The sequence below is a fragment of the Pristis pectinata genome, chromosome 10 (genome assembly GCF_009764475.1).
Source record: "Pristis pectinata isolate sPriPec2 chromosome 10, sPriPec2.1.pri, whole genome shotgun sequence".
NCBI classification, from domain to species: domain Eukaryota; kingdom Metazoa; phylum Chordata; class Chondrichthyes; order Rhinopristiformes; family Pristidae; genus Pristis; species Pristis pectinata.
Window position 1 is genome coordinate 28,036,304 of NC_067414.1, and position 19,992 is coordinate 28,056,295.

Here is a 19,992-nt window from a genome sequence, read left to right on the forward strand (position 1 = left end):
CTTCCATACCCAACTCAGTCCCACCCCTCCCTCTACCCCCCCAACCCCCCACTAGTACACTAGTACTAATTTGCTTCAAATCCTCCTTTTGATGAAATTCTTTCTGAGAAGTCACTTGCATCTTTTTTCCATAAAGACTGAATCAAAGTGAGCAGGTTGGAGTCAGGATTCAGATTCCTAACACTTTACCACTTCACCCAACCCAAATCCACTCAGTTGATGGATTAAAGCTCCCCCCAATCATGTCTCTGCCAGTTCTTTGTCATTGACAATCTCTTTCCATTCTGAAATTCCACTGAATGCTACTCCACTTCTCAAAGGAAAGTCTGAATTGAAATCTTTAAAGAATTACATGTTTCCTCCAGTCTAATAAAGGAAAACTCAGTGCAAAGTATTTTTTTGGACAGAGTGGACATGATATAAATGGAAATTGATATGCCACTTAAGTCAAAGAATTGTTCGATTCTTTATGGCATAACAGGTGCTATTCACCAGTTCTGATGAAGGATCTCAGAACCAGAATGCAAGTCATTTCTCCTTGCACAGATGCTGCCTGACCTGTTGAGTGTTTCTAGAATTTTCTGTTTTTACTTCAGATTTCCAGGTCTTTGATTTTCACTAGCTATTTTCAACCGATGCACAAAGTTGCCCTTAATGTAAAGTGGTGCAGTCTGGAAGGATGCAACATGGAGAATTTCCAGAGGTTCTGAGCATGAAGAAAAACTAAAACATGACAAACACAATACACTACTATTCCCAGAAGAAACATGAAAGAACCCAGTACTATGTAATGCACTATAACTGTCCATGATACTCAAAATTCAAATCTTGAAAGCTTTAATTGCATAAAGGCTTAGAGTATTTTCTTTAAAAAAAAGTACAGTTATTTACAATTGGTTTATAACCACATTACTAAAACTGTTGAAGGAAGCAGTGCTCAAACTACAAAGCACTCTGATCAGACCACGGCTTAAACATGGCTTCCAAATGTTTCTCTATATAATGAAGACACTGGAGAATCTTCAGTCTTTCTGCCTGGAAGGATGGTACACAGATAGTTTAGATTCCGATAAAAGGCCATTGACTGAAACACCAACTCACAAACGTGCCCTGCCCTGTTAAATGTCTCCACTCATTTCTTTTATTTAAATATATGAAAAATATTAATCTAAAATAACATTATACATTGCAAAATTCAGGTAAGGTGGCATTGGTCCAAATCAGTTAAAAGCATCTGAAATTTTGTCACACAAACAATAATCAGTTCACAGGAATGAGTAGCTGCCAAATTGTGAAGGGGCAAAACCAGAGATTTTTTTTCAGATAACTTAATGCCTTTTGACTATCTGGCAATAATCTACATCAAGAAATGTTTGAAATGTGCTTCCCATTCAAAAACCTAACTTCCAGAAACATCATTCTTTCCAATATTTAAATTGGAAATGTTATAAACATTTCATAATGATAAAATGTATGAATGTGCTTCACTATTATTTGTGATAAGCAGAGTTAAATAGCACAGCACATCAATTAATAGAGAAAGGGATACAAGCTCATGCTGTGGTCTCCACAGAAAGAAAACATGCCTAGTTAAAGGAAATTCTAGTAAATTTAACTGAGATGTGGTTCCAATAGTTAATTTAGCTGCACTAGACTTTTTCCTTTAAAAGGAAAAAGAACAACACTACTTATAATTAGGAAATCCGTGTTATCAATGGCATTCTTGTTAAATCTTTGCAGAAATTGTATAAATTGCATATGAAAGGGTGAATTTCATTCCACAAATGATACCTGACAGTTTCATAATATAGCCTTGGTTCAGTAGATCACCAAAGACAGGCACAGTGTCTCATCTGTTGCCTTATGTATGGATCTTGGTTCTCTGCAATTCAAGCACGTCTCACCAGGTCAAGTACCAAGTTATATAAACCTCCACCGGGGAAAAGAAGAATCAAATTTAAGTTTTCATGACCCTAGGCCCAGCATCAATTTTTCTGTGCTGAGATGAAAGCAAGGTGAAATTCCCTAAAGTTAAATAAAAAGGTTAAAGACTTTCTTTCTGAAAGTGATCACCGCTTGAAGTAATAATTTACTTTTAAAGATTAACTTGATCCTCATCAAAACTATCTTGGTAGCTTTGCAATTGTGTTTATTTCTAATGATCAGTGTGGCTCAATTGTACCTCTAAACTGGTCTGAGACCAATTATTTCTGTCCATTATTTCTGAGAGCAATTATTTCTGCACAACTAACTAGTTTGCTGCTGGAGAAAATTCAGTAAAATAGTCGAAAGAAATTTTTCTCTGAGCAAGGGGACGAAAAGGGCACGGCTTAAAGCAATAGAAAACCACAGCTTGGGCTGCACAATCACAGTAACATATTCTTATTTATTACATTTGCAATGCAAAAAACAGACTGACTACAAACTTGAACAAGGCTTTGGATCGAGGACAGACCTGAGAACTCAAACCCACAAGAAACTGGAACTGCAGCTAGATGCTCTTCGGCTCCTACGGGAGAATGAGGAGTTCATAGATAAGAGCTACAGGGAGGCCGTCACTCCTAAGCTGCAGGAGGCAGGTAGCTGGGTGACTGTCAGGAGAAGGAAGGAGAATAGGCAGGTTGTGCGGAGTACCCCTGTGGCCGTTCCCCTGAATAACAGGTATACCGCTTTGGATACTGTTGGGGTGGGGGGCAGGCGGGATGACCTACCACAGTGACCAGGTCTTTGGAAATGAGCCTGATTGTGTGGCACAGAAGGGAAGGGGGGAGAAGAGGAGAGCAGTAGTGATAGAGGATTCAATAGTAAGGGGGGCAGACAGGAGATTCTGTGGACGTGGAAGAGACTTCCGGATGGTACACTGCCTCCTGGGTGCCAGGGTCAGGAACATCTCAGATCGGGTCCACAGCATTCTGAAGGAGGAAGGCGAACAGCCAGAGGTCGCGGTACATATTGGTACCAATGACATAAGTAGGAAAAGAGATGAGGTCCTGAAGAGGGAATATAGGAAGTTAGGTAGGAAGCTGAAAAGCAGGACCTCAAGGGTAGTAATCTCTGGATTGCTGCTTGTGCCACGTGCCAGTGAGGGTAAGAATAGGTTGATTTGGCAGATGAGTGCATAGCTGAGGAGTTGGTGCAGGGGGCAGGGCTTCAGATTTGTTGATCATTGGGATCTCTTCAGGGGAAGGTACAACCTGTACAAAAGGGACAGGTCACATCTGAACTGGAGGGGGACCAATATTCTTGCAGGCAGGTTTGCTAGAGCCATTGGGGAGGATTTAAACTAGTTTGGCAGGGGGATGGGAACCAGACTGATAGGTCAGAAGTTGGTGCATTTAGTGTACAAGTAGATGCAACGTGAGGAAAGACTGTGCGGAAGGATAGGCAGCTGAAAGGGCAAAATTGCTGTCAGTTGGATGGGCTGTCTACTTAAATGCAAGAAATATCAGGAACAAGGATGACGAACTTGGAACATGGCAGAGCATGGAAGAGCATGGGGAAGTATATGGAACTACGACATTGTGGCCAGTACAGAGACTTGGCTGTCACAAGGGCAGGAATCGCATCTGGATATTCTGGGATTTAGATGTTTCAAAAGGGACAGGGATGGAGATGAAAGAGGTGGGGGAGCGGCTTTGCTGATCAGGGACAGTATCACAGCTGTAGAAAGGGAGGACATCCTGGAGGGATCATCTACTGAGTCAGTGTGGGTGGAAGTCAGAAGCAGGATTGGAGTGATCACTCTATTGGAAGTATTCTACAGACCTCCCAATAGCAGCAGAGACACTGAGGAGCAGATCAGGAGGCAAAAATAACAGTGGAAAGGTGGAAAAATAACAGTGCTGTTGTCATGGGTGACTTCAACTTCCCTAATATTGATTGGCACCTCCTTGGTGTAAAGGGGATAGATGAGGCAAAGTTTGTTAGGTGCATCCAGGAAGGATTCCTGACACAGTATGTTGACCAGCCGACTAGAGGAGAGGCCATACTAGACCTGGTACTAGGCAATGAGCCTGATCAGATTTCATATCTAGGTGGGAGAGCATTTTGGAGACAGTGACATAACTCCTTGACCCTTACCATAGCCTTGGAGAGGAACAGGAGCAGAGGATATGGGAAAGTATTTAATTGGGGGAGGTGGGATTATGATGCTATTAGGCAGGAACTTGGGAGCGTAAATTGGGAACAAATGTTCTTGGGGAAGTGCATAACGGAAATGTGGAGGTTGTTTAGGGAGTACTTGCTTGGGGTTCCGGATAGGTTTGTCCCATTGAGGCAGGGTAAGGATGGTAAAGTGAAGGAACAGTGGTTGACAAGAGACATAGGATATCTTGTCAAGAGGAAGAAAGAAGCTTACCTAAGGTTTAGAAAGCAAGGATCAGACAGGTCTCTGGAGAGTTACAAAGTAGCCAGGAGGGAGCTTAAGAATGGATTTAGAAGAGCTGGAAGGGTGCATGAGAAGTCCTTGGTGAGTTCTACACATATGCATTCTACACATGTGAAGAATAGGATGACTAGAGGGTAGGACCGATCAGGGTTAAAGGAGGAAACATTTGCCTGGAGTCAGAAGAGGTAGGGAAGGTCCTAAGTGAATACTTTGATTCAGTATTCACCAGTGAGAGAGATCTTGACGTTTGTGAGTATGGTGCACAACAGGCTGATACACTAGGGCAGGTCGATGTGAGGAAAGACGATGTGCTGGAACTTTCGAAAAACATTAGGATAGATAAGTCTCTGGGGCTGGATGGGATATATCCAAGGTTATTACAGGAAGTGAAGGAAGAGATTGCTGCACCTTTGGTGATAATCTTTGCGTCCTCACGGGCCACAGGAGTAGTGCCAGATGATTGGAGGGTGGCAAATGTTGTTCCTTTGTTCAAGAAAGGGTGTTGGGATAACTCTGGGAATTAGAGGCCAGTGAGTCTTACTACAGTGGTGGGAAAATTACTGGAGAAGATTCTTAGAGACAGGATTTATGGACGTTTGGAGAAGCATAGGCTGATTAGGGACAGTCAGCATGGTTTTGTGAGGGGTAGGACATGCCTCACAGCCTGATTGAATTCTTTCAGGATGTGACAAAGCACATTGATAAAGTTGGAGCAGTGGATGTGGTGTACGTGGATTTTAGTCAGGCGTTTGATGAAGTTCCTCATGGAAGGCTCATTCAGAAAGTCAAAATTTGACTGTGTGGATTCAGAATTAGCTCGCCCATAGAAGACAGAGGGTGGTTATAGATGGAGTGTATTCTAACAGGAGGTCGTTGACCAGTGGTATTCCGCAGGGTTCTCTGGGACCCCTGCTCACTGTGATTTTTATAAATGACTCGGATGAGGTGGTGGGTGGGTTAGTAAGTTTGCAGGTGACATGAAGGTTAGTGGTGTTGTGGATAATGTAGAAGGTTGCTTGTCGGTTACAACAGGACATTGATAGGATGCAGAGATGGGCTGAGAAGTGGCAGATGGAGTTCAACCCAGAAAAGTGTGAAGTGATACCCTTTGGAAGATCGAATTTGAAGGCAGAATATAAGGTTAATGGCAGGACTCTTAGCAATGTGAAGGAACAGAGGAATCTTGGGATTCACATCCATAGATCCCTCAAGGTTGCCACGCAGATTGATAGGGTTGTTAAGAAGGTGTATAGTGTGTTGGCCTTCATTAGTCGGGGTATTGAGTTCAAGAGCCACGAGGTAATGTTGCAGCTCTATAAAACTCTGGTTAGATCACACTTGGAGTTTTGTGTTCAGTTCTGGTTACCCCATTACAGGAAGGATGTGGAAGCTTTAGAGAAGGTGCAGAGGAGATTTACCAGGAGGCTGCCTGGATTGGAGAACATGTCTAATGAGGATAGGTTGAGTGAGCTAGGGCTGTTCTCTTTGGAGCGAAGGAGGATGAGAGGTGACTTGATAGAGGTGTACAAGATGATAAGAGGCATAGATCGAGTGGACAGTCAGAGGCTTTCCCCCAGAGTGCAAATGGCTAACATGAGGGGGCATAATTTTAAGGTCATTGGAGGAAAGTATAGGAGGAATGTCAGAGGTAAGTTTTTTTTAAACACAGAGAGTGGTGGGTGTGTGGAACGCACTGCCAGCAGAGGTGGTGGAGGCAGATACATTAGGGACATTTAAAAGACTCTTAGATAGCCACATGAATGATAGAGAAATGGGGGGCTACGTGGGAGGGAAGGGTTAGATAGATCTTAGAGCAGGATAAAATGTCGGCACAACATCATGGGCCGAAGGGCCTGTACTGTTCTATGTTCTAAAAATGCTATCAGAGAAGATGGCTGAACTGTCAGCATCTCTGTCCAAACATAAAGTACCATTTAAATGGACTGTAATGAGGAACATCAGACAGAGAGACGGCATGCTTGTTTTGGAGCTCCCCCAATTTTCCTTTCACTTGGAAATAACAAGATTCTCAACAACCAAACCTCGAAATGTTATGTAACAATTTAAGCAGCAACAGTTGCAGCTTCAAATTTACCAGCATTTACACTTGTTCTGCCCTCTAGGAAAGGTTTCAAATCTAATTAGAAATAGAAATGAGTAACAGAGATGGTACATGTTGGATTCAGTTTTTTTTAATTTCCAGTGATAAAGTGGTTTTAATAAAAAACTGTCAACCATAGAAGAGGCAATGCAACAAAGTAAAGGATGAAGGTAGAAGAATGGAAGTGATATGCTTCGCCGCAAAGCATTATGGCCGTTCATGAAATGGAAATTCACCCTTAGAGTTTGCAAATCACTACCCAAAAAATTGGTATTGGTTTATTATTGTCACTTGTACCGAGGTACAGTGAAAAGCTTGTCTTACAAACCGATCGTACAGGTCAATTCATTACACAGTGCAGTTACGTTGAGTCAGTACAGAGTGCATTGATGTAGTACAGAGTAAAGTGTCACAGCTACAGAGAAAGTGCAGTACAATAAAGTGCGAGGTCACAACAAGGTAGATCATGAGGTCATAGTCCGTCTCATTGTATAAAGGAACTGTTCAATAGTCTTAGAACAGTGGGGTAGAAGCTGTCCTAAATGAGGAATAAAATTTGTCCTTGTGGAATTTATGTGGAAAAAAGTAAATGAATACAAACTTTTTTTCAGCTCGGGTTTCTTGAGGCATGCGCAGATGATGTAGCTTTGCGTTATGGAAAATCATGATATGGACCGTTTTCTAGAATTGCAATCGCTCCCCCCCATAATGCAGGGGTCACCTGTAAGTATCTAATAGTGTACTGTGTAACAGGTGCATTCTCATTTGCTGCCACAAAGGACCACTATGCTACTTACAAGGAAATCCTGAGGACTACAATTAAAAGACAAAATTCATGGCCAATTTTGGAGCACCCCAAATGTTGTAAATCGCCATGCTACCAATCAAAAGAACTAAACGTTTAAAAAAAAGTCGATGTTATTAAATACAGTAAAAAGATTCAAACATGAAGTGAATGTCTATAATTCACAGCACCAAAGACCCAGAAATTGCCTTGTACCAATAAAGCCACACTGAACCGACAACAGGGGATGGGAAAATGCATGTTTTGCACATGTGATCCTCCACTTAAAAGTTCCACCCAGTCTTAAGTTGGTTCCAAGCACAAGACTCCCAGACCTCAGACCTCACTTAGATTTTAAGGGCTCTTGCCTGAGCAAGTGTAAATGCTAGTAAATTGGAAGCTGCTTTAATTGTTACATAACATTTCTAGATGAAGGTACTGAAAATCATTGTTTTTCCAAATGAAATATGCTTTGAACATGTTAACATCACTTTGTATGTCCAGGATATTACCATACCTCACACATCATATCTGGAAGTAATTTGGCAACCTTTTCCAACTCTTCATAGACAGTCACTCAGCACCAAGGATGACAACCAGTTCTGGAGGTTCTGAAATGACTGACGAGGTCATTGTGGGACCCGTTGACTCGATCACAAATGGGCACAAAGTGCCTGATGACATGGAGAGGGTGAATAATTTAGGTGATGGGCTTTTGTGTGCTCCCAACACATGGACCACCTGAATATTCCTTCTTCACTTTGGGTGGTCATGAGCCAGGGATTCCCAGGTGTTGGGAGGGATATCGCATTTTTCAAGTTGGTTTGGAGAACACCCTTGAATCTTTTCCTCTGTGCACAAGGTCAGAGCTTGGAACAGAGATAACTTAGCCTTCCCAATGGAATCTCTAGATTGCAATTAGGGCTTCAATGCTGGGAATGTTGGCCAGGGAGTGTAAATGCTCTCTGTGGTTCACTTATCCTATCAGTGGATTCGGACCATGTTGCTGAGACAGCACTGGTGGTATCTTCCAGTACTTTTTGGTGCCTGCTCTGGGCAATTTCCTTCATTTATACTCGATCACTGTCAATGACCTGCTTTCGCTTAAAATTCTACAACTTAACCCACAGAAGGCATTTGATAAAATGCCACACAAGAGGCTAGGACTTAAGAGCTTATAGTAGCAGAGCAAGTGTGCTAATGTATTTTGAAGATATTGTCTGAATGAATGGGTCTTTTTCAGACTGTCAAGCATAAGTTTTTGGCCTTCAATTATTTACTATTTATATTAATGACAGAGAAGGGTGTGGATAACACAAAAATAGATGGGAGGCCATACCTGAACGAGGATATTTGGACTCTGCAATAGGATATAGATAGGTTGAATGAATAGCTGAAAACTTAGCAAATAGAGTTTAATATGAGGAAAGTGTGAATCAAAAGGCTATTACCTACATGCAGGGAGACCACAAATGAGTGGAGTACAGAGGAATATAGGTACTCTTGCGCTTTAAACACAGAAAGTTAGTAAATATATTTGCCTTTATTGCTGAGTGTCTGGAGTTTAAAAATAGACTGTTGTTACAGCTGGAGTACTGTACTGCATTTTGGTCCCCTCTAGTTTCTTTTTGAAGTCCAGAAGAGATTCACTAAGCTAATACCTGGGATGAGAAGACTGTCCCATCAAAAACAGCTAAAAAAAAAATTAGATTTGTATTTTTACAGATTGAGGAGTGATTTTATTGAAACATCTCAGATCCTAAAGGGGCATGGCAGAGTAGATGGTGAGGTGTTTCCATTAATGGGAGAGTCTGAAATGAGCGAGGTAGTTACAAGAGCAGGGGGTGGCCATTTAAAACCAAGGTGTGTAGGAGTTCATTCTCATAGAGGTTGGTGAATCTCTGAAGTTCCTGACCTAGGAGGGTTGTGGAGGCTGAATCATTGGAGGTATTTAAAAAGGAGGTAGATACATTTTTGAAAGATCAGGGAATTGTGCTCTATGTCGAACTGTCACAGAAGAGAAGTTGAGACCTGGGACAAATCAAACAATAAAGGAGGGCAGACTTGAGGCCAGGTGGCACTCTCCTGCTCCTATTTTCTTGTGAGTACTACGTATGCATGAACATTGTGCTGCATGCTGGAATTTCTCGGCCAAAATCCACCCTTAATATGCGAACTCAGTTACACATTATAAACCTACTCTGGAAAATCAAAACACAAGGTATCCACCTTCACATAACACCATCAACCTCCCAATCCCACCACCTTCACTCCACCTCCACCCCCACTCCACAATCCACCTTCCTAGTTCCAAGCCCCATTATCACTTGCAACAAACTAGATGCCAGATTTGGCTGCCTGGACAATTACTGGCCTTCACAATTTGTCCATTGTAACATCCCAAAGAGTCTTTAAAACCAAAGACAAGAATATAAGTTACATTTCATTAGTCCTCATTTCCTTCACTCCAGATTAACCAGAATCTGCACCACAATAGTTTGTTGCCCGACATCTTAATATTTCATTGATCCCTGGCATCCTATCAAGATCTATACCATCTGGGATGGCAGTGTTTTGTAGCAAGAAACAGCCAGTATATTAGTCCCAAGATCCTGTTTTCCAGCCAAACTCTTCCAGTACTTCTATAACATACAAATCCAGAAATTAGTATGGATATATCCTACCCACAAAAAGTAGGACAAATTACTGCTGTAGTCTAGTGAGCTGGATTCCAGTCATTAGCAATGGGGACAGAAGGAACGATGCTTTTGGCAGACTATGCCCACCAATAACTTGCTCACATTCACTCATTTTGGGTTCTGCCGGGACCACCTGGTTGCAGCCGCAGTGATAAAGGGTCAGATTCCAAAGATGAGCTGTGAGACGATCCCTAATATCATGGTAGTATTTGATTGCAAGGAGCACCAACGGCCCCAGTAAATGCAAGGCCAATTGGGATTGTGTGAAAATCTCTCCTCTAAATGGACAAGAGAAGACTTTTGGCAGTTGGAGGAGCCTGGAACAACACTGCGAGATTTGCTCAAGGCAGTGTTATACATCCAATCATATTCCTGTGCATCATCAGTGGATTTCCTCCCTCAAAAGATTTGAAGAGCATATCTCTTCAGCTTATGACTTGGAATTTGTTAAGTACCTTTCACACAACAAAGCAAGCCAGGGGACTTCACAGGAGAATTACCAAACAAAATATGCCATTAAACCACCTAAGGAGATAATAAGGGAGATGATTAAAAACCTGGGACAAAATGATAGATTTTAGGCAGTGAATAAAGAGAAGGAATGAGACACAGAAAGCTGGAGAAGTTTAGGGAGGGAATTCTTTAGCAGCTGAAGGCACAGCCACTAGTGGTGATATGATTACATTCAGGGATGTAGAAGAGGCCAGAACTGGAGAAGCACATATATACGTCAGAGAGTTATGTGTTTCAAGGAGGTCACAGAGACAGGAGTGGCAAGGACACAAAGGGATCTAAAAACAAGGAATGAACATTTCAATGATGAGGCATTGCTTAACTGGCAGCCAAAGCAAGTCAACAAGGGCAAAGGTGAATACGATTTGGTGCCAGTTAGGGCAGAGTTTTGGATGACCAGGTATGCAATAAAGAAACAGGTCATTATGGTGATGCCATGGATATATTGTCGGAAATGTATCTAGCAATCAAGTAGAGCGGATATTTGCTACAGTGAGAGATAAAAATATGAGCCAGGAACAGAGTTGGTTTAAAAACCAAAGGCAAAGGCTTAGTCCTTCCCAATTCCTAATTGAAGGAAATTTCTACTTATCTGGGACCATCTCTCAGATAAACAGTCAGACAATATAGAGAGAGCAGAGGAGTTGAGAGAGATGGTGGTGACATAAAGCTGGGTCACACAACACACCTACAGAGACTAACTGCTTTGGATGAAGTCTACAGATAGATTATAAAAAGAGGAGACCAAAGACAGATCATGGCAAGAACTTTTTTTTTAAGAATCATATAACCTAAATGGTGAGAAATTGCAGAGATCTGAGATGTGGAGGGATCGGGGTGGTCCAGTGCATGATTGACACAAGCCTAGAATGCTCGTACTCCAAATAATTAGAAAAGCTAACATAATTCTGTTGCTTATTGTGAGGAGAATTGAATACAAATATCCGAGGTTATGGTTCAGTTTTACAGCATACTGGTGAGACCACATCTTGAGTACTATGTACAGTATTGGCCTCCTTGTTTAAGAAGATGTAAACACCCTAAAGCAGTTTAGAATAGATTTACTAAACTAATGCCAAGAATGGGCTGTTGGCTTATGAGGAAAGACTAGACAGGCCAGATTTGGAACCACTGGTGTTCAGAAGAGCGAGATGGGACTTGATTAAAACATAGAAGATCCGAAGGATATTGGCAGGGTGGATCTGGAGAGATTATCTCCTCTTCTGGGAGAATCCAGAAGTAGGGGGTCACTGTTTAAAAATAAGGCATTCCATTTAAGACTCAGACAAGTGTCATTTTTGTTTTTCTGAGGGTCATAAGCCTTTGGAGCTCTCTTCCTCAAAAGCCAGTGGAAGCTGAGTTTTGAATGTTTTTAAGGCAAAGGTAGGCATATTCTTGATAAGCAAGTAGATGTAAGGTTTCCATGGATTAATGGGAATGTGGAATTGAGGTTATAATCAGATCAGCCTTGATCTTACTGAAAGGCAAGACACGCTGAAGGGACCAAGTGGCCCACTCCTGCCCCTAATTTAGATGTCGGTATGGGGGACACCAGAGCCACTGGTGCAGGAGTGAGAAGAGAAACCACTCCACGCGAGTCCCTGGTTACATATGCCTGGATAGGAATGGAACAAGGCAGGTGCAGCCCCAGCCGATTGGACAAGAATGGAGAAGAGCTAGAAGAAAATGGTCAACTCACCATCACCACTACCCTCTCAAAGCAACTAAGGATGGCTATAAATATCATTGCTGCACACTTGCTGAACTTTTATAAATTGAGAACTTTTATTTTTAAAAAGCCCCACAGTAATTCTGTTAACAGCTTGAAGTTCAGGGTCACTCATTCCACATCACACTCTTTGCTAACAGCAGAGTGAACTCCTTGAGTCAGTCTACACAAAGTAGGCAAGTCCAGCTAGCCTGGTACTTAGCACACTCCACCCCAAAACTTGCTTGTGGATTTTGCGTAACAGAATTGATTGCACAACATCACACTCCACAGGATTCTTCAAACCGTTTTCAACATTCATGTATCTATGACCTCTATAAAATTCCCGCAGAACTACTGAATACAGTGCTAACCACTTACATTTTGTTTCTTCCTTTTAAGCAGGTGTGATACAGGACTTTAACAGCATTGTTTGCTTCACACAAATGGATTGAAGACTCATTCTTCACAGTGTCATTGGCAACTGCAGTAAAATCACTACTGGGATCATTGTGTGATCTCACCAGCAGGGTGTCGGAATTCAAAAGCCAGAGCTGCAAACAAAAAGGGAAGAAAAACATATCTATTACATCCAAACAGAGAGTACACACAAAATAAAAGACATAAGCTAGAGGTTCTACAGGTTCTGCAGTATTGATGTGCACAGGCTGACTGAATTGTGAAAACCCACTTGCCAAATGTGAACTTCCAGGAATTTATTCCAGGTCTTCCCAACATATAATGTGCACATGTATGGAGACTGATGGTCCTGGAAAAGGACATCACTTGTGGAAAATTACATTGCACTTCCGAGGTGGAGGTTCACTGTGTGAAGAAGGCCTTGGTTGGAGGTCTGAGGTCTGCTCGGCCGTTAGTTAAAGAGGGCCAGGCCTTGCTAGCCTGCTGCCATGAGCCAATCGTCTTCCCAGTAGGTCTTCCTTTAAAGTTCTGTCTGTGTTCAATCCCTCCATCCACCTGCCAGTCTGTAAAACATTTGATCCTCTGTCCAATAAATCCCGTAACCCAATTGCCTGTAACCCAGCCCCACAGTCCAACCCTCGACTTCCTGACTGCTCAACCTAACCTGCTGATCCCCAAGGACCTAAATGACTAATGACCAACCTTTGATCACTTGCCCAACGGACCACATACTGGGTTTCAGGTCTCTGACAAACTCCAACCCAACCTCTTCATGCAGCAAAACCCATACAACATTCAGGCCTGGACCAGTAAATAACAGGTAACATTCATGTCACAAAAGTGCCAGCCATGACCATCTCCAACAACAGAAAGTCTAACCACCACCCCTTGATGTTGCCTGGGATGAAGCTTTCAGTTATTAGAAGAGCCAGGAGAGGTTGGTCTATTTTCCCTGAAGCAAAGGAGGTTAAGGAGGAACACGATTGAGGTATATAAAATTACAAGGAGTGCAGATGGTTTGGCTGCAGGAACGTATTCGCCATATCAGAGATAGATAAAACTAAAGAATATAGGCTTAGAGATTTAGAGGGGATCTAATGGGGGACCTTTTTTGACCCAGAGAGTGGCAAGAACCTGGAATACAATGCCTGAGACAGTGGTGGAAGCAGAACCACTGACAGCACTTAAGAAGTGGCTAGCTGAGCACTTGAATCGCCCAGGCAGAGCAGGCCAAATGCTGGAAGATGTGATTCATACGGATAGATTCCCCATCAGTAATCAAGGGCCGAATGTCCTGTTTCCACACTGTATGGCTCTATGAGTCAATGGCGTCAGCATTGCCATGTCCCCTGCTATCAACTTGTTGGTGGAAACATGGACCAGAAACACAGTTAGAACAACCACATAAATACTATGGCTGCAAGAGCAGTTGCCTGGGTAGCCTGTCACTCCCTAATATCCAAACACCTTTCCACCATCCACAAGGCAAATGTCAGGAGAACAATGGTATACTTTCCAACTGTCTGGATGAGCGCAGTCCCAATAACCCTCCACAACAAAGTAGACCTCTTGATTCGCATTTCATCCACACCCTAAACATTCATTCCCTCCCCCACTGTGGCTGCAATGTGTACCATTTACAAATACACTGCAGTTACTCAACTAGGCTAATCCGACAGCTGCTCCTAAAACTACAACCCTCCACCACAAGGAAGATGAAGGCAGCAGGTGCATGAGAGAACCGCCACCTGTAGGTTCCAATCCATGTTCCACACCATTCTGCTGGTCCTTCATCACTGGGTCTCAATCCAGGAAGCCCTATTCAACAGCACCACGGGAGTACCTTCACCTGAAGGACTGCAACAGTTCAAGGCAGCTCACCACCACCTTCTCAAGGGCAATGGGAAATAAGCAATGCATGAACTTACAGAATCAGCACCGGGGCATTGCCAACAACACCCACACTCTGAAAAATGGTAGAAAGTGGCAAGAATCCAGATTTTATCTTGACAGTATGTTGCATCAAATATTCCAGTTTCCACGTTTGTCACTAGAAATTAGCATTGAGTTAAATTTTTGTGGCACAGAAACCACCCTGTGAACTATCGCGCCTCAATTTTAATCAGCCCACTCCACTCCCCGATCCTCCCTGACACTGGTAACCAAACTTCAGGAAACAAAGCTGATGATGGGAAATAGCATAAGATGAAGTTATGAATTTAAATCTCAATGTGAAATTAAATTCAATCTCAACTTGGCCTTTGGTCAGAAAGCACTGGGAAAAGAAAAAAATCAGTAAATATTTTTAAAAACAACCAGTTCACCAACACCCATCAGAGAAGGGAAGCTGCCTAAGTCCTGCCTAGAGAAACCCATAGTGATCACTGAATAGATGACTCTTTCCTTGAGAAGCAACCACGTCACTCAGCTGCATAAACCATTCTAGTCAGTCCATCGATATCTTCACTGGACGGGCAAGGACTCAAAATCTTCGCAGGAACTCAAAATCTTCAAAGGGACTCAAAATCTTCCAACATGAACCACATTACAAGATTTAAGAAAAAAACAAATAGGCATTGAATAGGAAATAAAGTGCAATTGTATGGGAGAATTAAACTACTCAAAGATCCTACGTTCAGGATTGATTGGATTTCAAACCAAACAGTGATCTATGACTGAAGTGCTCTTGAGAAGATTTGCAAACATACATGTCTATCAGCAGTTTTTATGAACCAACAACTTAGTCACAGTTAATAAATGTTATGACTCACATCATAGTTAATTGGCAGTGTTCCCTTAATGACTGTTTAATTTTAAAATGTCAAATACTATACACAAGGCTTTTCATTAATAAGGGCAAACAAAATGCCATCCACAGAAGTTTCAGTCTCAGATTTTTACAGCTGGGTCCTCAAATACACACCACGAACTGGTTCTTAAATGTGATTTTTAGGGCTTCACCAGTTACACTGGCATGATGAGCAAGCACTGCAGAATCCCCACAGTATGCCCACATCCATCTGGGTGTTACAATTTGCTGGAGGCCCCAAGCTGTAGCAGGGTGGGTTCCCACAAGAGAGGACCCTGCTCCTATCCTGCTGAGTTACTCTTTGAGCTTAAAAGGGCAGCTGAATGGTGAGCCCTGTGGGCCTCCTCAGACACGGAACCGGCACAAAACCAAGAGAAAACCGCCTGTCTTTATTTCTCTTTCCCAGCTCTGACAAAGGGTGTCCAACCTGAAACAATACACAGATTTCCACAGATACTGCCTGACCTGCTGAGTGTTTCCGCTATTTTTTGGTTTTTATAGGAAAGAAAAGTTTCCTTCACCAGAGCTCAGCTAGGAAATGACACAAGGGATATAAAGCCAAATTTAAAATGGAAGAGGAATAATAAAAGTAAGTGGGAACCAATCAGGGTTTCTACATAACTGGGCATAAAGAGGAATGAAATCTCAAGCAAGAGATTAGTAGGCAATTTTCCCATTTCAGTGATTCACATTAGAATGAAAGAAACATACTTAGGTACAAGAAAGGAGCTAGAAGAGAGAACTCATTTCCTGTTTCAGGATTCTTCAATAAGTAGTTCACTAATCCACAGACATCTGAACTATTTGTCCACGAAAACAACAGACATATGAATACCAATTCACTTCAAGTGTCCTGTAGGAAATAATACCCATGGGCTAAGAAGAACCTGATTAACTGATATAACTGACTCTCAAATCAGTTGTGACTGCAATCTGATAAATTGCTCAAAATAACCATAACTTAATCAGCATGAAAATAAATGCACTCAATGCTCACCTGCAATCTTAAAATATGCTGACATAATTCAAACAAAACGGAAATTTAAAAAATCACTTAAGACATTTTGCCAGAATTCTTTACAGCAGTCATCTTGGTTCCTCACAGAGGCTAATAAAAGTTATATTGATGCAAGAATGAATGCAAACAAAGGATTATATTTACATTATTTACTTGCATAATTCACATTTTGCATCAGAGGCCCAACTTTAATTCACGTGGCTGAGCCTAAAATCATTTCCCTTCTTGCATTTTACAATCTCCAAAGCAGCCTTTCTGCCATTCTTTAAATTGAAAATCAGTGCTAATTGCACACAAGCAACATTCTATCAACAAGTAACCCAGTACTTCCGGCCCACCACCAATAATCTCCAAACTATCAAGATCATTAATTCTAAATTAAAAACCAGCACAGTTTCCAAAAATAATTCTTTGTTTAAATGAGTCAGGTTTGTTGTCCTCAGACCTTATCTTTCCAGGTCTTCCAGGCAGACATTACTCTGGGAATCAACTCCCCACATTGGGAGTTACCTCCTTGAAGTTCTTCCAACAGGTCTTTGAATTTAGTGGAGCTTGCACTGGACCTGGTCATGCAACCCACTTTCCACTATAAGTACAATTGCGTGCCACCTCAACCCAAAAATCTATTCTGAACTTTAGTAACAAATGTTTCCCATTGTTTGTCATCTTATATCTGCTTTTTTCTATTCAGTTGTTCATTTTTCTTCCACTGCATTCTCTACATAACCTGTATTTACAAAATAAAAATAACACTCCCAGAACAAAATCCCCCCCGCCCACAAGTTCCCCTCTAGGCTCCACAAGCTTCCCAGAACACTTCTTTACCCAGCAAGGTACCCCACATGTCAAATATGAACTCCCTTGAAGAGACAACTGCTTAATCTGAGCAATTCCAGAGAAGATCCACAACTGCAGGCAATAAAATTGATTTACTGTAAAACTACAAGCTTGTTTTACAGCAATACTTACACTGTTTAATTTATTCTTAATTCCCCATTCAATTCCTCAGTTAGATGTTCTGTGCTGCTCAAATATATAAAAACATCATTCTGAAAAAGTGAGTAATATAAGAAAGTAAATAAGAAAATTATATCTAAGTGAAAATTTTTTCCATGTGCAATTTACTGCAGGTTGCTGGTTTGATTAAAATTAGGGAGAATTATACAAACGTTATGCCAGTGTAGAAGGCTGCCCTTCTTAAATCAAATTCCAGGATTGGCAGGCAAGCTGTTCTGCTCCACTGTGTGTGTTGGTGTATAAATTGACACATAATACAGCAACGGATGTAGGAGCTGGATTTATTGCATGAAATTTCACAATGTGACAAGTTGACCTTGTATATTGGTGCTGTCGTTGATTTATCTAACCCACTGGTGCACATCTCCTTCACCTCTGAAGCTGAAGTATTTTCAGATCAATATAATGAGGACTGAACATGCTGCACAACCTATTCACAAGGGGTCTGAGAAACAGAGAGATTTACCCAATGACGCTTCCTCATTCTTTATGGTGCAACTGCCTAAGCTTCCACTTGACATTTACCTTGACAGCATAGTCACCATTAAGAATGTAATAAAGGTGATGTCTGTGCCTGCTTCCCATGAATGTCTGCATACTCATCATTCAATTTCTATAAGCTCTGGTTGGACCAGTGATGGAGAGTCACAGACAAATTAAGACTTTTGCATCACTTCACTCAGCCTTTTCTAAGTGATCAAAATATTATGATAAACCAAGTCTAAAACACTTTATCAAACGGGTAACATCACAGCAGAAAATTCTGTTCAAAAGTTTCAAGAATGTTTCTGTAATAACTATATTTATCATTTTGTGCATAATCAGGTAAAATTTCATTATTGTTAAACCAAATCTGAACATTAGCAACTCAGGTTACCTTGAATCGCTGGCCAATTAGCAGATTAACAGCAACCCTCTGGTTCACTTAAGATTGTACAGGATGGTATGTCACCAGCGTTTGCCTTTATGAACTCTCTCCACATTATGTCAATAATTTTGAAATCATTGACTTATTTTTGTCAATATCATTTTCTTTTTCAATCCTGCTACTCAGTTGCAATTGTTCCACAGAGAACTGGGCTAGTATGATTTTATTGCTCTGGAATATTGTGATAAATGTTTCTGCTGCAGAAAGATCCTTCTCAGAATTATTGACAACATTTATTTTAGGATAATACTCCTCTGACAGAAGTGTATTGCCTCAGCACATAACCTTGGTTCAGTGGGCCAATGATTTTTTTTAAATTATGAAATGCCTGAGCAGAATGAAGCAAGCTATCCAATAACCCACGAATAGCCAGTGTATATAGATTACTGATCTAACAAGAGCTTATAAAAAGTGTTTACAATGAGAATTCAGACATGTACAGAGGGCAGCGTAGAAATATCAAAGTTACCAGCACTAGCAAATGGTTTTAGTTAAAAGGAAAATTTCGATAAGGAGAGAGACAACAATGGTGAAGCATGAAAAATTAAACATTAGACTGCACTTAATGAAAACAAACATGAAGAGTTCACAAAGTCAGTCAAGGCAAATTGCTCATTCAGGCAAAAGCTTTGAATATAGAGAGGCCACCATTCATAAAAAACAGAAAATGATGTGGAAGAGGGGAAGTCAGGTGGAAATTTTCCTCCAGATAGTCTGGGACATTGAATAATTTACCAAGACTAGTCACTGAGGTGAGTCATGCTAATGGATTGATGAGGCAATTAGTGGTTTTATAAGGCAAAGGAATTGAGGAATATGGTGAGAAGATGGGTTTATGTGACTAATCCATCAGCCAGCAGGATGTGAACTCCACCTCCTTCTGAACATTTCTAATGTATTCCACAAAACTCTTACTAAAGCACTCCCTGGAAGTGAGTTGATCAACAATCACACATGTACAGTGAAGGAGTACAATATGAACACATTAAAGTGTGTCCACCTGTAACAATTTAGCGATACTGTACACTCACTGCCTGTCATTGTGTGATAATAAAGGCTAATCAGGTCACCCACTGGTCTGCTGACCCACACTTGACAAATCCCTTCTTTTCCACTCACTCACCAATCACCCAGCCCCTCACCCCACCCATCCAATACTCCCAAAGCAAACTGATCACCAACAGCCCCGGCCACACTGTAGGTTGCCCAATAACCCTCATCTATCTCTCCAACTAGCAATCCTATCCCTGCCCCTCTACTGATCCTACAACAGCCTACACCCAATCTTACTTGTGCACTCTATAACAGTGGAGTACAGGAGAGGTTTTTTGTTTTGCAAGACCTGTTCAGTAATACACAATGCAATAGGCTTCATGCTACTGAATTATCCTGGAACAAGCTCAGGGACAAAACTAGAGAAATAAAGGACTGCAGATGCTGGAATCTAGATGAAACCTGATGCTGCTTGGCCTGCTGAGTTCCTCCAGCATCACAGTGATTTTCATCAGGGACAAAACATTAGGTTGTCTGCCTTTAACCAACTGTTTGACCCTCTGGATCAGGTGACTTTCCAATTACACAGACCACGGCCAGTGAACTCTGTCATAA

General features: G+C 41.6%; 1 protein-coding gene across 7 annotated transcripts in view; it reads right to left on the bottom strand.

The window, feature by feature from the left end:
- Positions 1-19,992, bottom strand: part of ube3d (ubiquitin protein ligase E3D) — a 159,112-nt gene that overhangs the window by 119,487 nt on the left and 19,633 nt on the right. For all 7 annotated transcript variants that reach the window (XR_007957062.1, XR_007957063.1, XR_007957064.1 and 4 more), the window contains exon 8: positions 12,574-12,746. Coding sequence is in view for 4 of the 7 variants with exons in the window: in XM_052025342.1 (XP_051881302.1) it covers positions 12,574-12,746 (173 nt within the window). In the remaining 3 variants the exon portion in view is untranslated. The remainder of the gene's footprint in view (positions 1-12,573; positions 12,747-19,992) is intronic.